The 20,657-nt window shown below is 44.6% G+C and overlaps 1 protein-coding gene and 1 long non-coding RNA gene across 2 annotated transcripts in view; one reads left to right on the plus strand and one right to left on the minus strand.

The window, feature by feature from the left end:
* Positions 1 to 879: 879 nt before the first annotated feature.
* On the minus strand, positions 880 to 19,939 carry LOC111963900 (uncharacterized). Its single transcript, XR_002877308.2, has 3 exons — positions 19,709 to 19,939; positions 15,086 to 15,229; positions 880 to 3,028 (listed from the first exon to the last, which is right to left on the minus strand). It is a non-coding gene; the product is annotated as an uncharacterized lncRNA (long non-coding RNA).
* LOC111963899 (homer protein homolog 1-like) overlaps positions 10,393 to 20,657 on the plus strand; it is a 68,499-nt gene continuing 58,234 nt past the window's right edge. The window contains 1 exon segment of the mRNA XM_023987465.2: positions 10,393 to 11,660. Within this exon segment, the coding sequence (XP_023843233.1) occupies positions 11,656 to 11,660 (5 nt within the window). The 5' untranslated portion in view covers positions 10,393 to 11,655.

A 20,657-nucleotide genomic window follows, 5' to 3' on the forward strand; every position in this document is an offset into this window, starting at 1 on the left:
GTTGAACAACAAAGGAGCTGATTGGCTGACACTGCCATTCCAAAATTGGAAATCTTCGTCATCTTGCTAGGTAGTTCTGGCTAGTATCAACAAGTGCTTTCTATTAAAAAAAAAGCAAAATTAGTGCAGTTTGCTTGGAATCTATGGAGTATTTATGGGGCTTTGGTCTATTTTAAGGTCTTTGTGTGAACACAAAAGAGTGAACACAAAAGAGATTGACTGCTGACACGGTTCAGAGGTGCTAAGTACTGTCGACAGGCAAACGTTTGACAATCCTATCGGTGTGTCTGAGGTATTACAGCGACACAGTGTCAAGATGGGGGTTGTCATGCTCAACGCCATTGACAATTATTTATAAGTAGAGGCAAGGGGTGGAATTTAGATCCCCCCCCCCACACACACACACACACACACACACACACACACACACACACACACACACACACACACACACACACACACACACACACACACACACACACACACACACACACCACACACACACACACACACACACAACACACACACCCCTTCCCTATTAAGAATAGAAATGTTCTTTTGTCGAATAGATATAAATAAGCCGCCTTTGGAGGCTATCGCTTGTGTATCTTGGCTACATTGGTATTTGCATTTGGTGAAAATTGTTTGTCAATTTCAGTTCATAGTTTATGTCACTCTGGTTGTTGGCGATATCTGTTGTATGGTGAACTTTTTAGCTAGTGGTTACCCAGCCACTGACCTCACTGCACATCACTGCTCCTATTTCTCAAACACACACACAAAGCCATATCTCAACCAACTACCATCCATCAACACAGAGGGGATTGGATGATCTGGACCAGCGGGTGTATTCCTCTCTTAGGCACAAAAGGAGAGGAATACAGCTAGCACTTTATTTTACAGTACAGAAATGATCAGGTATTTACTTAGACATTACATGATAAAATGGTAATAACCTAACAATTACTGCTCAATGGAGAATCTCCATTAAAAGATGGATGTCCAGGAGTAGGCTTTGGATGTCCAGCTTTTATGTCCAGGAGTAGGCTTTATCTGGCCAAAAAAGGGGCCCAGAAAGGTGCCATTGATTTAAAATGCTAAAACAAACACTTATGCATAAAAATATCCAGAAAAAAAAGTGACATTCTGTCATTTTTGCGTCAATTCATAATTTGACCTCTCCATTCCAAATTGCTGTGGCATAATGCCAAGAAGACTAAAAGGATATTGTATTTTTCACCTAAACTATAAGGGCACAAGGCGAGACCCAAATGCAGACACAGGAGGCAGATGGTAGAGCTCCGATATTTATTATAACAAATGGAGTAGGCAAAGGCGGGTCGGGGACAGACGAGAATTCATAAACCAGGTCAGAGTCAAAACAGAACCAGACGATAGGCAGTCTCGAGGTCAGGCCAGGCAGGGGTCAGAAACCAGATCCGAGTCCAAAACAGTACAAGGGGATAGGCAGGCTGGTAGTCAGAACAGGCAGAGTGGTCAGGCAGGCGGGTTCAGAGTCAGGACAGGCAAGAGTCGAAACCAGGAGGACTAGAAACAAACAGAGACTGGTAAAAATAGGAGCAAGGAAAACCGCTGGTTGACTTGGCAAACAAGACGAACTGGCACAGAGAGACAGGAAACACAGGGATATATACACTGGGGATAATAAGCGACACCTGGAGGGATGGAGACAATCACAAGGACAGGTGAACCAGATCAGGGTGCGACACTAAACAAGGCTAAAGGAGGATGCATCTTCTGCTATCTTTGACTGGTTCAGGCATTAGGGCAGTAGCAGTAGGGCAGTAGCAGGAGGAGAGGTCGGGATAGCTCCTGTTGTACTGTAGCTGATGCAGTCTCACTGCTGCCCCCTCCTTTCTCTGGTTCAACCTCTGGCTTAGCTGACTCAGCTGGTTCTGTCTATCCTTTCTCTGGTTCAGTCTCTCCTTTCTCAGGTTCTGTTTTAGTCTCCTCTCCTGTCAATACTGGGTCAGTATCTGGTTTGGGGCTGTCACTCTCCTCAGCCTGATGTGGTTCTGTGTTTCCCTCAGCCAATTAAGTATTTTTGTTCTCTACTTTTACTGGTTCATTGTTTAGTGGCTTTTCTTTCCCTTCTTCAATTGGTGGGTCAGTAGCTATACTTGATAGCAGTGCAATCTGGGATTGGTAAAATGAGGATGAGCCGTCAACTGGTGATGCCTTGGCTTTCCACTCCTCCCTCTCTTCCTTCCCTCCATCCCCTACTCCCTCCTCCAGGATCTCGACTGGGGTATGGGCTTGAGCCATTGGCGCTAGATTCAGAGAGGTCTTGAGAGGTGCAACTGGCATCCTTCTAAGCAGGGCTACTGGCTTTGGAGCTTCCTGATTGGTTATCTGCTGGGTTCCGCTGTCACTCAGAGGAAACGGGAGGGTTTGTAGTTCCTCTGTGGGAGCATCATGCTTGTGTGAGAGGTTTGGGTCTGTGGGGGACTCAGTGACACTCCCCCCACCAGTCACCTCAGAGGAAGACTCTGGGTCATTTTATATCTGTGACGATGCCCTGTGTCTCGCTCCCAATTCTGTGGTTTTCCCTTCTTCCACCACTTGGGGCTGAGGCGCTTCCTGCACTGTCTCTAAAACGTTATCGTCTGCCTTGACATGTTTATCCTCCTTCACACGTTCTGCATTGTTCTTTTCTTTATCCAGTGATGGAATGTACCGATCATCGGATGGAGAGAACCTGGCGTTCGTCAGGAAGAAATCTGTCATGTCATGCTCAGACTCAGGGTGTGAGAAAAAGCTGTCCAGCGCATATGATTCCTGGGCCCAAGTTCTGAAGCCTTCCTCTACAGCTGGTTACCCTTCCAGCTCCACCACGGGAGTCTCATCCTTCAGGACAAACTTCTCCAGGTACCCCCTGGCCTTCCGGTCTGAGTGTCTGCTGTGGAAAGACCATTCAGAGGTCATACTCTCTGTGTCTTCATCCTTCACTCCTTCCTTTTTGCCTCCCGCCTCTTCATACAGGTCTGTGTAGCAGTGGTGGTCGGTGCTGTTTAAGATGAGAGAAGACATTTTTTTTTATGAGCATGGCCTTATTTCAGTTACAGCATATTGGATGACTGTCATTCATATTCCATTCTCCCAGTTCAATGTAACAGTAATAGGGTTAGGCTACTACATGATACTCACATTTTCCCTATTCCCATCATGAGGTTGCTACAACCTAGACTGAATGAAAGTTTACAACGTAGGTGCACACAGGTTCGAGATAAATATTTGAGGTGACAGACAGTGACACATTCAATACCGCCTTGCACACTCTTGCCTGTATCTAGCTGATTTAGGGTGTAATCATTAGTCATGTTTACATACCACCACAGTCGGAGGCTGGCACTAAGACAGCATTGAATGAGCTGTATTCCGCCATAAGCAAACAAGAAAACACTCACCCAGAGGCGACGCTCCAAGTAGCCGGGGACTTTAATGCAGGGAAACTTAAATCAGTTTTACCAAATTTTCTATCAGCATGTTAAATGGGCAACCAGAGGTAAAATAACTCTGGAGCACCTATACTCCACACACACAGATGCATACAAAGCTCTCCCTCGCCCTCCATTTGGCAAATCTGACCATAATTGTATCCTCCTGATTCCTGCTTACAAGCAAATATTTAAGCAGGAAGCACCAGTGACTAGATGAATAAAAAAGTGGTCAGATGAAGCAGATGCTAAGCTACAGGACTGTTTTGCTAGCACAGACTGGAATATGTTCCGGGACTCCTCCAATGGCATTGAGGAGTACAACACATCTGTCATTGGCTCCATCAATAAGTGCATCGATGACATCGTCCCCACAGTGACCGTATGTACATACCCCAACCAGAACCCATGGATTACAGGCAGCATCCTCACTGAGCTAAAGGCTAGAGCTGCCGCTTTCAAGGAGCGGGACTCTAACCCGGAAGCTTCAAGAAATCCCGCTATGTCCTCCAACGAACCATCAAACAGGCAAAGCGTCAATACAGGACTGAGATCGAGTCGTACTACACCGGGTCTGACGCTTGTCGGATGTGGCAGGGCCTGCAAACCATTACAGACTACAAAGGGAAGCATAGCCGAGAGCTACAAAGAGAAGCACAGCCGAGTGACATGAGCATACCGGACGAGCTAAACTACTTCTATGCTCGCTTCGAGGCAAATAACACTGAAACATGCATGAGAGCACCAGCTGTAACGGAAGACTGTGTGATCACGCTCTCCGCATCCGCTGCGAGTAATACCTTTAGACAGGTCAACATTCACAAGGCCTCAGGGCCAGGCGGATTACCAGGACGTGTACTGTGAGCATGCGCTGACCAACTAGCAAGTGTCTTCACTGACATTTTCAACCTCTCCCTGTCCGAGTCTGTAATACCAACATGTTTTAAGCAGACCACCATAGTCCCTGTGCCCAAGAACACTAAGGTAACCTGCCTCAATGACTACATTTACATTTACATTTAAGTCATTTAGCAGACGCTCTTATCCAGAGCGACTTACAAATTGGTGCATTCACCTTATGATATCCAGTGGAACAACCACTTTACAATAGTGCATCTAACTCTTTTAAGGGGGGGGGGGTTAGAATGATTACTTTATCCTATCCTAGGTATTCCTTAAAGAGGTGGGGTTTCAGGTGTCTCCGGAAGGTGGTGATTGACTCCGCTGACCTGGCGTCGTGAGGAGTTTGTTCCACCATTGGGTGCCAGAGCAGCGAACAGTTTTGACTGGGCTGAGCGGGAACTGTACTTCCTCAGAGGTAGGGAGGCGAGCAGGCAAGAGTGGATGAACGCAGTGCCCTGTTTTGGGTGTAGGGCCTGATCAGAGCCTGAAGGTACGGAGGTGCCGTTCCCCTCACAGCTCCGTAGGCAAGCACCATGGTCTTGTAGCGGATGCGAGCTTCAACTGGAAGCCAGTGGAGAGAGCGGAGGAGCGGGGTGACGTGAGAGAACTTGGAAAGTTGAACACCAGACGGGCTGCGGCGTTCTGGATGAGTTGTAGGGGTTTAATGGCACAGGCAGGGAGCCCAGCCAACAGCGAGTTGCAGTAATCCAGACGGGAGATGACAAGTGCCTGGATTAGGACCTGCGCCGCTTCCTGCGTGAGGCAGGGTCGTACTCTGCGAATGTGTTAGAGCATGAACCTACAGGAACGGGTCACCGCCTTGATGTTAGTTGAGAACGACAGGGTGTTGTCCAGGATCACCAAGGTTCTTAGCACTCTGGGAGGAGGACACAATGGAGTTGTCAACCGGATGGCGAGATCATGGAACGGCGAGTCCTTCCCCGGGAGGAAGAGCAGCTCCGTCTTGCCGAGGTTCAGCTTGAGGTGGTGATCCGTCATCCACACTGATATGTCTGCCAGACATGCAGAGATGCGATTCACCACCTGGTTATCAGAGGGGGAAAGGAGAAGATTAATTGTGTGTCGTCTGCATAGCAATGATAGGAGAGACCATGTGAGGATATGACAGAGCCAAGTGACTTGGTGTATAGCGAGAATATGAGAGGGCCTAGAACAGAGCCCTGGGGGACACCAGTGGTGAGAGCACGTGGTGCGGAGACAGATTCTCGCCACGCCACCTGGTAGGAGCGACCTGTCAGGTAGGACGCAATCCAAGCGTGGGCCCGCCGGAGATGCCCAGCTCGGAGAGGTGGAGAGGAGATCTGATGGTTCACAGTATCAAAGGCAGCCGATAGGTCTAGAAGGATGAGAGCAGAGGAGAGAGAGTTAGCTTTAGCAGTGCGGAGCGCCTCCGTGACACAGAGAAGAGCAGTCTCAGTTGAATGACTAGTCTTGAAACCTGACTGATTTGGATCAAGAAGGTCATTCTGAGAGAGATAGCAGGAGAGCTGCCAAGGACGGCACGTTCAAGAGTTTTGGAGAGAAAAGAAAGAAAGATACTGGTCTGTAGTTGTTGACATCGGAGGGATCGAGTGTAGGTTTTTTCAGAAGGGGTGCAACTCTCGCTCTCTTGAAGACGGAAGGGACGTAGCCAGCGGTCAAGATGAGTTGATGAGTGAGGTAAGGGAGAAGGTCTCCGGAAATGGTCTGGAGAAGAGAGGAGGGATAGGGTCAACGGGCAGGTTGTTGGGCGGCCGGCCGTCACAAGACGCGAGATTTCATCTGGAGAGAGAGGGGAGAAGAGGACAAAGCACAGGGTAGGGCAGTGTGAGCAGAACCAGCGGTGTCGTTTGACTTAGCAAACGAGGATCGGATGTCGTCACCTTCTTTTCAAAATGGTTGACGAAGTCATCAGCAGAGAGGAGGAGGGGGAGGAGGGGAGGAGGATTCAGGAGGGAGGAGAAGGTGGCAAAGAGCTTCCTAGGGTTAGAGGCAGATGCTTGGAATTTAGAGTGGTAGAAATTGGCTTTAGCAGCAGAGACAGAAGAGGAGAATGTAGAGAGGAGGGAGTGAAAGGATGCCAGGTCCGCAGGGAGGCGAGTTTTCCTCCATTTCCGCTCGGCTGGCCGGAGCCCTGTTCTGTGAGCTCGCAATGAGTCGTCGAGCCACGGAGCAGGAGGGAGGACCGAGCCGGCCTGGAGGAGAGGGACATAGAGAGTCAAAGGATGCAGAAAGGAGGAGAGGAGGGTTAGGAGGCAGAATCAGGAGATAGGTTGAGAAGTTTGAGCAGAGGGAAGAGATGATAGGATGGAAGAGGAGAGAGTAGCGGGGAGGAGAGAGCGAAGGTTGGGACGGCGCGATACCATCCGAGTAGGGCAGTGTGGGAAGTGTTGGATGAGAGCGAGAGGGAAAAGGATACAAGGTAGTGGTCGGAGACTTGGGAGGAGTTGCAATGAGATTAGTGGAAGAACAGCATCTAGTAAAGATGAGGTCAAGCGTATTGCCTGCCTTGTGAAGGTAGGGGGGGTGAGAGGGTGAGGTCAAAGAAGAGGAGTGGAAAGAAGGAGGCAGAGAGGAATGAGTCAAAGGTAGACGTGGGGAGGTTAAAGTCACCCAGAACTGTGAGAGGTGAGCCATCCTCAGGAAAGGAACTTATCAGGGCGTCAAGCTCATTGATGAACTCTCCAAGGGAACCTTGAGGGCGATAAATGATAAGGATGTTAAGCTTGAAAGGGCTGGTAACTGTGACAGCATGGAATTCAAAGGAGGCGATAGACAGATGGGTCAGGGGAGAAAGAGAGAATGTCCACTTGGGAGAGATGAGGATCCCAGTGCCACCACCCCGCTGACCAGAAGCTCTCGGGGTGTGCGAGAACACGTGGGCAGACGAGGAGAGAGCAGTAGGAGTAGCAGTGTTATCWGTGGTAATCCATGTTTCCGTCAGTGCCAAGAAGTCGAGGGACTGGAGGGAAGCATAGGCTGAGATGAACTCTGCTTTGTTGGCCGCAGATCGGCAGTTCCAGAGGCTGCCMGAGACCTGGAACTCCACGTGGGTCGTGCGCGCTGGGACCACCAGGTTAGAGTAGCAGCGGCCACGCGGTGTGAAGCGTTTGTATGGTCTGTGCAGAGAGGAGAGAACAGGGATAGACAGACACATAGTTGACAGGCTACAGAAGAGGCTACGCTAATGCAAAGGAGATTGAAATGACAAGTGGACTACACGTCTCGAATGTTCAGAAAGTTAAGCTTACGTTGCAAAAAATCTTATTGACTAAAATGATATAGTACTGCTGGCTGGTGAAATAGGCTAGCTAGCAGTGGCTGCGTTGTTGACTTTGTTTGAAAGTGTAGCTGGCTAGGTAACCTCTAACTGGCTAGGTAACCTCGACAATTACTCTAATTACTTAATTAATTAATTAATTAATTACTTAATTAATTATAATTACTCTAGACTACACAATTATCTTGGATACAAAGACGGCTATGTAGCCAGCTAAGATCAAACAAATCAAACTGTTGTACTGTAATGAAATGAAATGTAATACTACCTGTAATACTACCTGTGGAGCAAAGCGGAATGCAACTACTTGCTCCAAACCAAACCGGAAGTGCGTATCGTACTATATATAAGTGTAGTATCGACTACCGACCCCTAGCACTCACGTCTGTAGCCATGAAGTGCTTTGAAAGGCTGGTCATGGCTCACATCAACACCATCATCCCAGAAACCCTAGACCCACTCCAATTTGAATACCACCCCAATAGATCCACAGATGATGCAGTCTCCATTGCACTCCACACTGCCCTTTCCCACCTGGACAAAAGGAACACCTAGGTGAGAATGCTATTCATTGACTACAGCTCAGCGTTCAACACCATAGTGCCCTCAAAACTCATCAATAAGCTAAGGAACCTGGGACAAAACACCTCCCTCCGTATCTGGATCCTGGACTTCCAGACGGGCCGCCCCCAGGTGGTAAGGGTAGGTAACAACACATCCGCCACGCTGATCCTCAACACCGGGGCCCCTCAGGGGTGCATGCTCAGCCCCCTCCTGTACTCCCTGTTCACTCATGACTGCACGGCCAGGCATGACTCCAACACCATTAAATTTGCCGATGACACAACAGTGGTAGGCCTGATCACCGACAACAACGAGACAGCCTATAGGGAGGAGATCAGAGACATGGCCATGTGGTGCCAGGACAACAACCTCTCCCTCAACGGGATCAAGACAAAGGAGATGATTGTGGACTACAGGAAAAAGAGGAACGAGCATGCCCCCATTCTCATCGACGGGGCTGTAGTGGAGCAGGTTGAGAGCTTCAAGTTTCTTGGTGTGCCATGACAGTCGTGACGCGGGCACGACAAAACCTATTCCCCCTCAGGAGACTGAAAAGATTTGGCATGGGTCCTCAGATCCTCAAACGGTTCTAGCTGCACCATCAATACACTGTATTTCTGATCAATTTTATGTTATTTTAATGGACAAAAAATTAGCTTTTCTTTCAAAAACAAGGACATTTCTAAGTGACCCCAAACGTTTGAACATTGGTGTACATATAAACAGGTAACTGCCAAAGTAAAAGAAACACCAACATAAAGTGTTTTAATAGGGAATTGGGTCACCGCGAGCCGCCAGAACAGCTTCAATGCACCTTGTCATATATTCTACAAGTGTCGGGAACTCTATCGGAGGGATGTGACACCATTCTTCCACGAGAATTCTATAATTTGGTGTTTTGTTGATGGTGGCGCCACACCAGAATCTCCCATAAGTGTTCAGTTGGATTGAGATCTGGTGACTGAGACGGCCGTGGCATATGCTTTACATCGTTTTCATGCTCATCAAACCATTCAGTGACCACTCGTGTCCTGTGGATGGGGAAATTGTAATCCTATGGGGGCATTGCCATGGCAGCCAAAATAATGGCCGGCCTAGCACTTTTATATATCACCCTAAGCATTATGGGATGTTAATTGCTTAATTAACTCAGGAACCACACCTGTGTGGAAGCACCTGCTTTCAATATACTTTGTATTCCTCATTTACAGAAGTGTTTCCAATATATTGTCAATTACCTGTATATAGCCATGTTCCCTGCTCACTCTCTTCTCAGGTGGTAATTCAGATGTGAGGTGAGGATTTAAGGGACAGGGCAGGAGAATGTTATGTTTCAGTGAAATTCCATTAGCACAAGGGCACCCCCAAAATCTGTGATTTATTTGAAGCAATGAACAGCCCAGAACAATTTGATAACAGCCAGGTTCGGTAACAGTGTTTGATAATTAGATTTAGTAATCTGATAACACTGATAACACATCTGATAACAGACATGCCATATTGCATGCAAGAAGGATCCTCTTGATGCCAAAGAGAGAATGGCAAGCATACAACATGCCCTTAACATAAGTCAAAACTGAAGGCCAATATGCCACTGTTGTCTGGTTGAAAAGAAAACAAGCTGAAGGGTGGGAACCTGAGTTCAATAACAGTAAATAGTCACACTGTAGTGGCCACATTTGCCACTGACATCCAATGTCCACAAGGTGTCCACCATCAATTGCACAATAATCTAACTGGAACAAGTCAATGATGTATACATTGCATCGATTATCATTCTGTGTATGCTTATAATGTATATAGGGTAACTAAATATGTCCTATTACAAAAACAAAAAAGTTGTAGCGTAGTAATATGGTGGCTATCTATAAAATCGACCTCTGGGTGAATCATTCATGTAGAATTCTAATAGATAATCTAAGAGATCTGTGCAGTGTGCTGAATTAGTGGATGCTTTGGAAAGGTCATATACATATAATGTAGGTCCGATTTCTCATCCAATCCATGGTCACAAAACATACCGCAATGAAAAACGTTAACGTAATATTGCATTACATGTTTATTGCAGGTTTATTATAGGACCCATAATAAACTGCAGGTTGCTACCACTGAGGTATAATACGAACTTTTCCTCAGTTGCTAAGCGGAAATGACGGAACTATTTTATTGCGTCAGATTTCTAAGGATACGGTGACGTTGTGCGGAGGGGCGGCGTGATCACGTAGGGCCAATTTCATGCTTTCAGTGAACAGAACGGGAGGATGGGTTGAGAGAGGTGATGAATGGGATGATTGGAGAGATCAGACGCTACACAGACGGCTGGAGAAAAAGGGAGGCGTTCGATGGAGCAAAGACTGGCCGTGATTTGACATTTAAAATCCCTGTCTGATGAATAAAATCAACGAATTGGCTATTTTTCTTATTTGAACTTAATTCAGCATAGCATTTCATATTCGGCCTTATTTGACCAGGCGTTGAAGATGCCGGTAGCTGGTTTGGTCTGACTAGAGGAGACTATGGAGCCATGAGAATGTACCAAGTCTTTCCGCGAAAACAGATGGGAGATGAAACCTATTCGACATAAAAATTGATATTTTCCCCTGTAGCTAAAATGAGTTTATTATTGCCGCAGATTTATGCATTTTGATAAACTGTAGTAGGATAGCTGTTAGAGGAATTTTGATGGCACTTACGACGCCAGGGATTGAGCAACGAGTAACATTACATTTTGGAACGTTGAACAGTCGGGCCTTTCAAAGTGAGAAGCAAGAATGAATGTTAAGCATTTTTCTCGCCTGAGGATAACTGCGGTGCACGCAGCTGGTCACATTTTGAGAGCGGTATCATCTTTGGAGAGTAGCGAAATGCAAGTCAACGGAGAGGACCGCCGTGCAGAGCTGTAATAGTAATACCCAAATCCGTCTAGAACCAAGTGGATATTTCAAGCATTTTTTTTCGCAGACGAGAAGATGGTGTGCTGCCAATATCAATGCAAGCGGTCCCTATTTTTCCTGCCTTTTTAAGTGTAAAAGGAGCTCGCGCTACTTTGTAATTTAGAAACGTTAGTCATGTATGTGCGCCTCGGTAGCCAACGTTAGCTTAGCTGCTATATCCTCCGTGCTTTAGCTTCCCATTGAGCATGATTGAAGAGTGCGTTTAATTTCGCCAACGTCAACACCGATGGTTTCGGTCATCATGAATCCACCGACACGTTTGTTTGGGGAACTTTGAACCAACACCCTATAGCGTAGAACAGACTAGCAAGACATGTCGGCGTGAAGGGAACCGCACTGACTATCTAGAATCTCCTGTCAAGCCACAGACGTCAACAGCGCTGTGAAGAGCTGCTTATTGGAGAGGAAAAACACATTACCTAGATTGTTCACTCCGCCTTTGGAGCCCTGCGCCCACGGACTGAATCCCTTCCCTTCGATTTAACAACCAAGCAAAATGGGGTACGTATCGCGCATTTTAGTGCCATTTAGTCTGTACTAATCTTCCCTGACAAGAATTGTATTCATGGGTGTGTTATGATTTCTAGGAAGCCTGGTTTGTTTCAGGATATATAAGTGGGGGTAGAAGGTTGACAGCAACAATACGCCGTTTGGCGTCATGATTTACCTGAAGTTGGCTTGCCTTTGCGTTGACAGCCTCACCATCAGCCCATGGCCTGTGCTTTAGGTCATTTACATGTAAAAGGACCCAACATATGAAGTTCATAGGAGCATATCGATTTGGCAYGCAAATTTAAAAAGTATTTATTAGAGATTGTTAAACTATTTAATATAATTTAAAAAAATATGGCAGAGGTAATGGGTTTTATTTCAAGTCAAACAGAAATATGAATATGGAAGCTTGTTTTCGACATCCCCAAAACAATTCGGACTACGAGTTATGAGATAGTCAGTCATTACAAACAATGTACTAAAACAAACATATACTGTATTTTAGTTTCTGATGGGGTAAGACCATTGCTCATGAGCCATTTTTTAAAGTTGCATTCTTCAAGAATCAATAGTTATATATTAAATTAAGTCCAAAAATGTATGTACCAATCCCAGATTGCCCCTTTAATGGATTTAATTGAATAATTAAATCTGATGTCAACCAGATGTCATCAAACAGGCACCAACTCGCATCAACAAAACAATGTCACCACAAACTCTCTCGCTCCCTCTCTCTCACATGCACACAAACAATGTGTGATTACGTACAGTCAATAACACAATAGAAAAATCTATATACAGTGTGTGCAAATGTAGTAAGATTAGGGTGGTAAAAGCAATAAATAGGCCATAGTGGTGAAATAATTACAATTTAGCAATTAAACACTGGAGTGATAGATTTGCAGAAGATGAATGTGCAAGGAGAGATACTGGGGTGCAAAGGAGCAAAAATAAATAACTATGGGGATGAGGTAGTTGGGTGGGCTATTTACAGATGGGCTGTGTACAGGTGCAATGATCAGTAAACTGCTCTGACAGCTGATGCTTAAAGTTAGTGAGGGAGATATAAGACTCCAGCTTCAGTGATTTTTGCAATTCGTTCAAGAAGGAAAGGCGGCCACAGGAGGAGTTTGCTTTGGGGATGACCAGTGAAATATACCTGCTGGAGCGRGTGCTACGGGTGGGTGCTGCTATGGTGACCAGTGAGCTGAGATAAGGCAGGGCTTTACCTAGCAAAGACTTATAGATGACCTGGAGCCAGTGAATTTGGAGACGAATATGAAGTGAGGGCCAGCCAATGAGAGCATACAGGTTGCAGTGGTGGGTAGTATATGGGGCTTTGGTGACAAAACGGGTGGCACTGTGATAGACTACATCAATTTGCTGAGTAGAGTGTTGGAGGCTATTTTGATTGACTAAAGGATATATGGTTACGCTAGAAAGTGCACATTGGACACTTGATACAGATTGCCTAAATGGATCTCATAATTATGACTTGGTGCCTTCAGAATGTATTCATTCATCTTGACTTATTCCTGAACAAAATGCAGTTAAGGCCTGAATTAAAAATGTATTAACTTAGATTTTTCTCTCTCAACCATCTACACACAATACCTCATAATAATATAGAATAATATACACTGAACAAAAATATAAACATAATATGTAAAGTGTTGTAAAATGTTTCATGAGCTGAAATAAAATCTTGTGCACAAATTTGTTTACATCCCTATTAGTGAGCATTTCTCCTTTGCCAAGATAATCCATCTACCTGACAGGTGTGGAATATCAAGAAGCTGATTGAACAGCATGATCATTACACAGGTGCACCTTGTGCTGGGGACAATAAAAGGCCACTTTAAAATGTACCGTTTTGTCACACAACACAATACCACAGATGGCTCATGTTTTGTGGGAGCGTGCAATTGGCATGCTGACAGCAGGAATGTCCACCAGAGCTGTTTCCAGTTAATTTTATGTTAATTTCTCTACCATAAGCCACCTCTAACAGCGTTATAGAGAATTTGGCAGTATGTCTAACCGGTCTCACAACCACAGACCATGTGTAACCATGCCAGCCCAGGACCTCCACATCCGGCTTCTTTACCTGCGGGATCATCTGAGACCAGCCATCGGACAGCTGATGAAACGGTGGGTTTAAACAACCGAAGAATTTCTGCACAAACTGTCCGATTCAGTCTTAGGGAAGCTCGTCTGCGTGCTCGTCGTTCTCGCCAGGGTCTTGACCTGACTGCAGTTCGGCTTGTAACTGACTTCAGTGGGAAAATGCTCACCTTCAATGACAACTGGCACGCTGGAGAAGTGTGCTCTTCATGGATGAATCCCGGTTTCAACTATACCGGGCAGATGGTAGACGGCGTGTATGGTGTTGTGTTGGCGAGTGGTTTGCTGATGTCAATGTTGTGAACAGAGTGCACGATGGTGGAAGTGAGGTTATGGTATGGGCAGGTATAGGCTACGGACAACAAACCTAATGCCGTCGGTAAAACGCAAATTTGAATGCACAGAGATACCTTGACGAGCTCCTGAGGCCCATTGTCGTGCCATTCATCCACAGCCATCACCTCATGTTTCAGCATGATAATGCATGGCCCCATGATTTGTACACAATTCCTGGATGCTGAAAATGTCCCAGTTCTTAGATGTCCTGCATACTCACCAGACATATCATCCACTGAGCATGTTTGGGATGCTCTGAGTCAACGTGTAAGATGGCGCGTTCCAGTTCCCGGCAACAACCAGCAACTTTGCACAGCCATTGAAGAGTGGGACAACATTCCACAGGCCACAATCAACAGCCTGATCAACTTTATGCGAAGGAGATGTCATGCTGCGTGAGGCAAATGGTGGTCACACCACATAATGACTGGTTTTCTGATCCACTTCCCTACCATTTCTTTTAGAAGGTATCTGTGACCAACAGATGCACGTCTGTATTCCCAGTCATGTGAAATCCATAGATTAGTGCCTAACTAATTTATTTAAATTGACTGATATCCTTATATGAACTGTAACTCAGTAAAATCTTTGAAGTTGTTGCGTCTGTATTTTTGTTCATTGTATGGAATTGGAATAATCATATTTCCATGATTCCAAGAGTTCACCAATTTACATGCAGCCCTACATGGCACAGTGTGGAAAATGCTGAAAATGATTTTTGTTTGATGTTGGATTGAACGGTATAAAACAATCATAATGGACAAAGCCCCATTGCCACCCTAGGGTCATGAACTACTCATAAAGCTTTTCAGAACTTGTATTCAAAAATGTTAAATATTGTCATACTTAAAAAAAAAAAAAGTGAAATATTGTGATATATTTTGGCCATATCGCCCAGCCCTAATCTCTTCTGCCCATCTGTAGAAAAACGAGGAAGTGTTGATGAGTGACACTTATTGAAAGGGTGATATTACTTGTGATGTGCTGTCTTATTAGTAATCATCAACTTGTGTCCCTTCTGAGGTGTTTGCCAACTCCTGATGGGCACGGCAGCATAGATCAGCTCCAGGTCCCTCTCGTCTCAGATACTGCATATGAAGGAGCCCCGACTTCAGCTCCTATATCACAGAGGGAGAGAGAGAGAAAGACTGTCACCATACAGTCATGGAAGCCAACAGTGAATACACTGTTGAACGTAGCCAATCAGAGATCCTGATTCACAGCTAATTCACAAGGGGCACGTGCCAGCATGGCACTGACTGGTTGGCATTACTCCCTGGGCCCAGCAGTAATCCATTGACGCAGTGGAAGGGGGCACCTCCTTACAACATACAAAATACACACAGTACTGATTACATTATAAATGGTGGTTTGGTGAATTCCAGGACAGATGGTATTTTGACCATTGACCAGGTCAAATGTGATCAACCTGATTCAAGTGTCCTCCATTACCCTGAAGCGGGACTGGTGACTTGCCACTGCCTCATCCTTCTGTAACAGCTATGATGTGGTAAGGGGATTCCCACAACCCTGCTGAACAAATCCACCAGTTTTGTTTTACATAGCCTGTGAATGATATAAAATATCATAAGTCAATCAACAGCAAAAAAATTACTTTCTGTAGTTTGGAAGTAATGTATATGCTATTGAAGGGACTAACTACAGAATAGATTCAAGCCGGTCACGCTGACACTGTTACTATGCAACCAGCTGTGCACGTTGCTGAATGCTTGCTGATACGTTTTGCTATTTGCTGCTACAGTTGGCTGTTAACAAGGTAGCTAGTTAACTTGAGCTATGCACATCTTCCTCTGACATGCTACATACACCACATTACATGTTAGCTTGATGTATTCAGATAGCTACAATGTCATTCCCCTTTCATCTGTGGTGTCATAGCTAGCCTTCATCTTCTTCTTTAAGGTTTTTATGGCAGACTACACTTATTGGTGTATTGCCGCCACTCGCTGTACGCGATATTGCGGGAAGAGAACCCGACATCATATAAAAATAAAACATCCCACTCCTTCAGTCACAGTTCAAATTAGAAAAAAAGTTCTATCAACACATTGACTGTAGTACTCGCGCTGCTAAAACACTCGACCACTGCTACTCCAACTTCCGGGATGCCTACAAGGCCCCCTTCCCCCTTGCCCTCCTTTTGACAAAACTGACCACGACTCCATTTTGCTCCTCCCTTCCTATAGGTAGAAACTCAAACAGGAAGTACCTGTGCTAAGGACTATTCAACGCCGGTCTGACCATTCGGAATCCATGATTCAAGATTGCTTTGATCACGTGGACTGGGAAATGTTCTGGGTAGCCTAACATTGATAAATATACTGATACGGTGACTGAGTTTATCAGGAGGTGTATAGGAGATATTGTACCCACTGTGACTATTAAAACCTACCCTAACCAGAAACCGTAGATAGATGTCAGCATTCACGTAAAACTGAAAGCGCAAACCACCGCATTTAACCGCACAATGCCTATTTTCTCTGATTTCCTCTGTTTGCTCTGTGCGGTTGATAACCAATGCAATAAACGCTACAAAGTAGAGGTCGACCGATTTATGATTTTTCAACACTGATACCGATTATTGGAGGAACAAAAAAAGCCGATACAGATTAATTGGCCGAATTATTATTATTATTATTATTATTTTTACTTAAAAAAAATATTTTTATTTATTTATTTTTTGTAATGACAATTACAACAATATTGAATTAATAATGAACACTTATTTTAACTTAATATAATACATAAATAAAATCTATTTAGTCTCAAATAAATAATGAAACATGCTCAATTTGGTTTAAATAATGCAAAAACAAAGTGTTGGAGAAGAAAGTAAAAGTGCAATATGTGCCATGTAAAAAAGCTAATGTTTAAGTTCCTTGCTCAGAACATGAGAACATATGAAAGCTGAGGGTTCAATATTCCCAGTTCTTCAATATTCCAAGTTAAGAAGTTTTAGGTTGTAGTTATTATAGGAATTATGACGCGTTGACTATTTCTCTCTATACCATTTGTATTTCATATACCTTTGACTATTGGATGTTCTAATAGGCACTTTAGGCTGGCATTACTAATCTCGGGAGTTGATAGGCTTGAAGTCATAAACAGCGCTGTGAAGCAAGCCTGCTGCCGCCTACCACCGCTCAGTCAGACTGCTCTATCAAATCATAGACTTAATTATAATATAATAAACACAGAAATACGAGCCGTTGGTCATTAATATGGTCAAATCCGGAAACTATAATTTCAAAAACAAAACGTTTATTCTTTCAGTGAAATACAGAACGGTTCCGTATTTTATCAAACGGGCGGCAACCCTAAGTCTAAATATTGCTGTTACATTGCACAACCTTCAATGTTATGTCATAATTATGTAAAATTCTGGCAAATTAGTTTGCAACGAGCCAGGCGGCCCAAACTGTTCCATATACCCTGACTCTGCGTGCAATGAACGCAAGAGAAGCGACACAATTTCCCTAGTTAATATTGCCTGCTAACGTGAATTTCTTTTAACTAAATATGCAGGTTTAAAAATATATACTTCTGTGTATTGATTTTGAAGAAAGGCATTGATGTTTATGGTTAGGTACATTCGTGCAACGATTGTGCTTCTTTCGCGAATGCGCTTTTGTGAAATCATCCGTTTGGCGAAGTAGGCTGTGATTCGATGATAAATTAACAGGCACCGCATTTATATATGCAATGCAGGACAAGCTAATTAACCTAGTAATATCATCAACCATGTGTAGTTAACTAGTGATTATGTGAAGATTGATTGTTTTTAAAAGTTAAGTTTAATGCTAGCTAGCAACTTGCACTCACGTAACAGGTGGTCAGCCTGCCACGCAGTTTCCTCGTGGAATGCAATGTAATCGGCGTCCAAAAATGCCGATTACCGATTGTTATGAAAACTTTAAATCAGCCCTAATTAAATCGGCCATGCCGATTATCGGTCGGGCTCTAATACAAAGTCCACTTTCTTCACATGCAACATGTCAGGATCCCTCTGTTGGCAAGGAATATTATCTGGTGTCTCTACTCCTCCTACCATTATTTATTCAACTTCACTCCTTTCTTCTCACCGCCTCCGCATAAGAGACATGCTGGACAGCCCTTATTCTTACCACCTCCGTCTCCTTCAGCCTAACAGGACACTTCACAATTGCAGCATTTAGGCTCAGCTGGCAATCGATACCCCTCCCGTCTACATCAGTGGAGGCTGCTGAGGGGAGGATAGCTCATAATAATGTCCAGAACAGAGCAAATGAAATGGCATCAAACACATGGAAACCAAATGTTAAAAAAATATATATGTGTGTGTCTGTCCTCTGTTGCAACACTCAATACACTAAAGTTCCAAACTGCCTCTGGAAGCAACGTCAGCACAATAACGGTTTGTTGGGAGCTTCATGAAATGGGTTTCCTTGACCGCGCTGCCGCATACAAGCCTAAGATCATCATGTGCAATGCCAAGCATCGGCTGGAGTGGTGTAAAACTCGGCGCCATTGGACTCTAGGCCTGTTCTCTGGAGTGATTAATCACGCTTCACCATCGGGCAGTCTGACGGATGAATCTGGGTTTGGATGCCAGAAAAATGCTACCTGCCCGAATGCATAGTGCCAACTGTAAAGTTTGGTGGAGGAGGAATAATGGTCTGGGGCTGTTCTTCATGGTTTAGGCTCCTTAATTCCAGTGAAGGGCAATCTTAACACTACAGCATACAATGACGTTCTATACGATTCTGTACTTCCAACTTTGTGGCAACTGTTTGGGGAAGGCCCTTTCTGGTTTCAACACGACATTGCCCCCGTGCACAAAGCGAGGTCTATACAGAAATGGTTTGTCTTGATTGGGGTGGAAGAACTTGACTGGCCTGCTCAGAGCCCTAACCTCAACCCCATCGAACACCTTTGGTGTAAATTGGAACGTCGACAGCGAGCCAGGCCTAATCGCCCAACATCAGTGCCTGACCTCACTAATGCTCTTGTGGCTGAATGGAGGCAAGTCCACGCAGCAATGTTCCAACATCTAGTGAAAAGCCTTTCCAGAAGAGTGGAGGCTGTTATAGCAGCAAAGGGGGGACCAACTCCATATTAATGCCCATTATTTTGGAATGAGATATTTGACGAGCAGGAATACTTGTCGAAATACTTTGTCATTTAGTGTATATCCTTTGCTTTTACTTCTATGACCACCCCAGAGAGAACACTACACATTCCTATCCTATATCGTCTTGAAGCGCAGAGTACGCTCCTTCTGTTCCAATAGATACACAAAACCCTTACTCAGAACAAAAAAATTATCAGAACTAGGCTTGGATTTCTTCTTGTTTCCTTTTGCATTCGCCAAGGTAATCCAATTCTTCACTCATCTCCACTCGACACACCATCTGATTCAAACATAACATCCACTTCTGCCATTTTTCTCCCTCCAGACAGTTTGTTCCAAGAAGACCCCACTGGACGCCGTTGTTATTGATCTTCTCATAGCTAGCCTGGCTCGCTAATATTATCAAATAACTAAAAGTAGCTACTAGCTAGCTAGTACCAGCTATCTACTTAGCTAACGTACTCACCAACACCAGTGGTTTGACGGTTGACAATCCATTTCTGGCAATATTGTTGAAATGGATAGGAAGTTTGCACAAACTTTATGGAAGCCCTTTTTCACTCGTATTTGCTGAGTGAAATGTGCGTGCGTTGCACCCATATGCAGACTTGACGACAAATGTCCACATGGCAGCTGGGGGCGGACCACAACATGTTGTCTCTGGGAAATTGGGCATCGTTGGAAAAAATGAGTATGTAAATAATCCACACCCACCCCTCCAGTAAGTAGTGACAAACTCACGTACAAAACTCTGTTTGGGACGAGACTGACTATGACAAATTATCCTATTTACACTTTGTAGTCAATTTTGACACTATAACGTTTCTGACTCATTGATGCCACATACGCCGTTTAAAACCAGAGGAGTTGGTTTTAAGGGGCAATTGGCCTTTTAAACTTTGAAATCAATGTTTTTTTTGTGTTTAGCATACATTTTTAAAGTTGCCCTGCATAATTCCTTTGCAGTGGTATTTCCCTATAGCTTCCAAATGCCCACTGAACAATTGATCAAACAGAGGTTAGTCCTGGTGAATAGGCACCTGCTTCCTTTTTTTCTAGTTTTCTAAGATTATCAACAGCCATATGGCTTTGTGTTATGGGTTTTAATTCAATACATTTGAGCAGTGTTTTCCCATAAGTGCCGGCTATCGGCTAAACAGCGGTTAACAGGCTCATTGTCAGCCAGCTACTGTTCCACTTCATAAATTTAACTAGGCTTCTTTCAATCAATCAATCAATCAATTTTATTTTATATAGCCCTTCGTACATCAGCTAATATCTCGAAGTGCTGTACAGACACCCAGCCTAAAACCCCAAACAGCTAGTAATGCAGGTGTAGAAGCACGGTGGCTAGGAAAAACTCCCTAGAAAGGCCAAAACCTAGGAAGAAACCTAGAGAGGAACCAGGCTATGAG

The sequence above is a fragment of the Salvelinus sp. IW2-2015 genome, linkage group LG5, assembly GCF_002910315.2.
Source record: "Salvelinus sp. IW2-2015 linkage group LG5, ASM291031v2, whole genome shotgun sequence".
Lineage (NCBI taxonomy): Eukaryota > Metazoa > Chordata > Actinopteri > Salmoniformes > Salmonidae > Salvelinus > Salvelinus sp. IW2-2015.